At 36.2% G+C, this 3,224-nt stretch overlaps 1 protein-coding gene across 1 annotated transcript; it reads left to right on the top strand.

The window, feature by feature from the left end:
* Window positions 1-844: 844 nt before the first annotated feature.
* On the top strand, window positions 845-2,775 carry LOC132606343 (2-methylpropanoate--CoA ligase CCL4-like). Its single transcript, XM_060319798.1, has one exon. It carries the CDS (start codon window positions 902-904, stop codon window positions 2,555-2,557), a length of 1,656 nt encoding a protein of 551 aa, XP_060175781.1. The 5' UTR covers window positions 845-901; the 3' UTR covers window positions 2,558-2,775.
* Window positions 2,776-3,224: the final 449 nt, after the last annotated feature.

The raw sequence follows: 3,224 nt of genomic DNA on the forward strand, positions 1-3,224 counted from the left end.
TCCATTTTTAAGGCTCAAAATAGAACCCTCAATTAAGAATGATTAATTCTATCCGTCCCACCATACGCTTAAAGGAATTATTAGGTTCACAAGTAAGTTATTCCAGAATTATAGTTCTGATATTATAATATTTGGATTAATTTATTTCACCTCCCATGTGAATAAGTTTGATAGATACTTAGTTTGATATGATAAGATAAAGATATCCTAGGATTAAGTTTGTATTAAAACTTAAGGTATAAGTTTATCCTAAAATTTGTTGTACCTTCGATCAAACAAAATAAATTTAACCTAAAATCTAATTTATTTCACCTCCCATGTGAATAAGTTTGATAGATACTTAGTTTGATATGATAAGATAAAGATATCCTAGGATTAAGTTTGTATTAAAACTAAAGGTATAAGTTTATCCTAAAATTTGTTGTACCTTGGATCAAACAAAATAAATTTAACCTAAAATCTAATTTTGAAATGTCCCACCTTATTCCTTAACCACCCTAAGTGTGCTTCATTTTGCAAAGAAAGTTACTCCCTCCGGATCAATAAAAGAGTCCACTTAGCTTTTTTTTCTTGGATAAAAAAATAATTCACTTAGCAAATCTAGAAAAAATTAACTTTGTTTTTTCATATTTGCCCCCATTAAGTGTTATATGATCAAATCTGAATTCCTACTTAATTACGGGTGGTTTAGTCAAATTGTCAATTTTTGTCTAGAAGTTAGTATTTTCTTAGGGGGTGCGCAAATGACTAAATGGACTCTTTTTTGATCCGGAGGGAGTATAATGTTTTCACGAAAGTCGCTTTAGTCCAAATGTCTCATTGGATACATATACATGCCTAGATAAGATAACATCATTTAGCATTAAACATTAGCCACACATAACATTAGAAAGCACAAATTATGGATCAACTGATACCAAGTCCACCAAATTCAAGCCCTCTTACTCCTCTTACCTTCTTGGAAAGAGCTGCCACTATCTATGCAGATTGCCCTTCCATTATCTACAATAACACTACCTACACTTGGTCGCAGACCTGCACGCGGTGCCTTAAACTCGCCTCTTCTATTGCTTCTCTAATTGGCACTCACGGAAGCCATGTTGTTTCCGTGGTTGCCCCTAACATACCTGCCATGTACGAACTTCATTTCGCGGTTCCCATGGCGGGTGCTGTCCTCAACACAATTAATCTCCGTCTTGACGCCCGTACTATCTCTGTCCTCCTCCAACACAGCGAATCAAAGCTCGTGTTCGTGGATTGCCAATCCATATCTTTAGTTCTCGAAGCTTTATCGTTGTTCTCACCGGTATCTAACCGTCCACTCCTCGTTCTCATCGAAGACGACGAGTTCAGGACTCTAGAAACTAGTGAATATATCAGCACGTATGAGAAGTTGGTGGAAAAAGGTGATTCAGGGTTCAACTGGATCCGTCCGAAAAATGAATTTGATCCGATTACGATGAATTACACTTCAGGAACTACCTCTGCCCCGAAAGGAGTTGTTCATAGCCATAGGGGTATTTTTATAGTTTCGTTGGATTCTTTGTTACAATGGTCCGTTCAAAAACAGCCGGTTTTTTTATGGACACTTCCTATGTTTCATGCAAATGGTTGGAGCTATCCTTGGGGTATGGCAGCAGTTGGTGGAACTAATATCTGTTTGAGAAAATTCGACGGAAAAATCATTTATGAATCAATTGAGAAATACAACGTGACTCATATGTGTGCTGCACCTGTTGTACTCAACATGTTGTCGAATGCCCTGAACAAGAAGCCGTTAAAACATCCTGTTTATATAATGACAGCTGGATCACCACCCCCTTCAACTGTCCTGTTTCGGACAGAGTCCCTAGGGTTCGTTCTACATCATGGATATGGTCTGACAGAAACAGGCGGACTAGTGATTTCCTGTACATGGAAAAATCAGTGGAATAAATTACCAGCAACTGAAAGAGCTAGGCTGAAATCAAGACAAGGTGTGAGGACCGTTGGGATGACAGAAGTAGACGTGATTGATCCAGAATCTGGAGTCAGTGTGAAACGCGATGGTTCAACTTTAGGTGAAATTGTCCTGAGAGGTGGATGTGTCATGTTAGGTTACCTTAAAGACCCCGAAGGAACATCAAAATGCATGAAGAATGACGGCTGGTTTTACACTGGGGATGTCTCGGTTATGCACCCTGACGGGTACTTAGAAATTAAGGACCGGTCAAAAGATGTTATTATAAGTGGTGGAGAGAATTTAAGCAGCGTTGAAGTGGAATCGGTGTTGTATGCACATCCAGCGATAAATGAAGCAGCAGTTGTGGCACGACCTGATGAATTTTGGGGAGAAACACCGTGTGCATTTGTTAGCTTGAATGGTAAAGTAAAGACAAGTGAAAAAGATATTATAGAGTTTTGTAGAGCAAAATTACCACGTTATATGGTGCCTAAAACTGTGATTTTCAAAGAAGAGCTTCCAAAGACATCAACTGGGAAAATTCAAAAGTTTGTGCTTAGAGATATAGCTAAAAGTATGGGGAAAACAAGCAGCATGAAGATGAGCAGAATGTAGAAATGAGTTAACTCGGCCTGGTTCAACTCATTTGTATTCTATACTAGTACCCAAGTGTTTATCAAACAAAACTCTGAATCTTATTTTGTTTTTTAGTATTGTGTGGACGAAGACAAACCAAGGATAAACACAAAATGTGAATGTGACACATGCGTATGGTTGTTAAATTGTAAGCCTATGACGTGATGGTTTGAATAATTTAGGCCAATAATTTATTACTCCTTATTTCTAGTAAACCCGTCAACCGGTTCGGTTGAACCGGTTAAAACTGGTAACCGGACCGGTAAAAACCGGAACCGGTAGAACCAGTTCCGGTTAACCGTTAATTCTTTACCGGTCCGGTTCCCATTTTTTTGAAATCGGAACCGGTAAAACCGGAACCGGACCGGTTAAAACCGGTGAAATTAAAAATTAAAAAAAAAAAAAAAAAAAAAAAATATATATATATATATATATATATATATATATATATATATATTAAGTTATACATATATATAAGCTATATATAACTTAAACATATTTATATATATTAAGTTATATAACCTAAGTATATTGATACATACATATATATATATATATATATATATATAAGTATACTATATATTATAAGTATATTCTTAGTATATTTTAGTTATATATATATGTGTGTGTGTAAGTTATACATATA

This window comes from Lycium barbarum, chromosome 8, assembly GCF_019175385.1.
Source record: "Lycium barbarum isolate Lr01 chromosome 8, ASM1917538v2, whole genome shotgun sequence".
NCBI lineage: Eukaryota > Viridiplantae > Streptophyta > Magnoliopsida > Solanales > Solanaceae > Lycium > Lycium barbarum.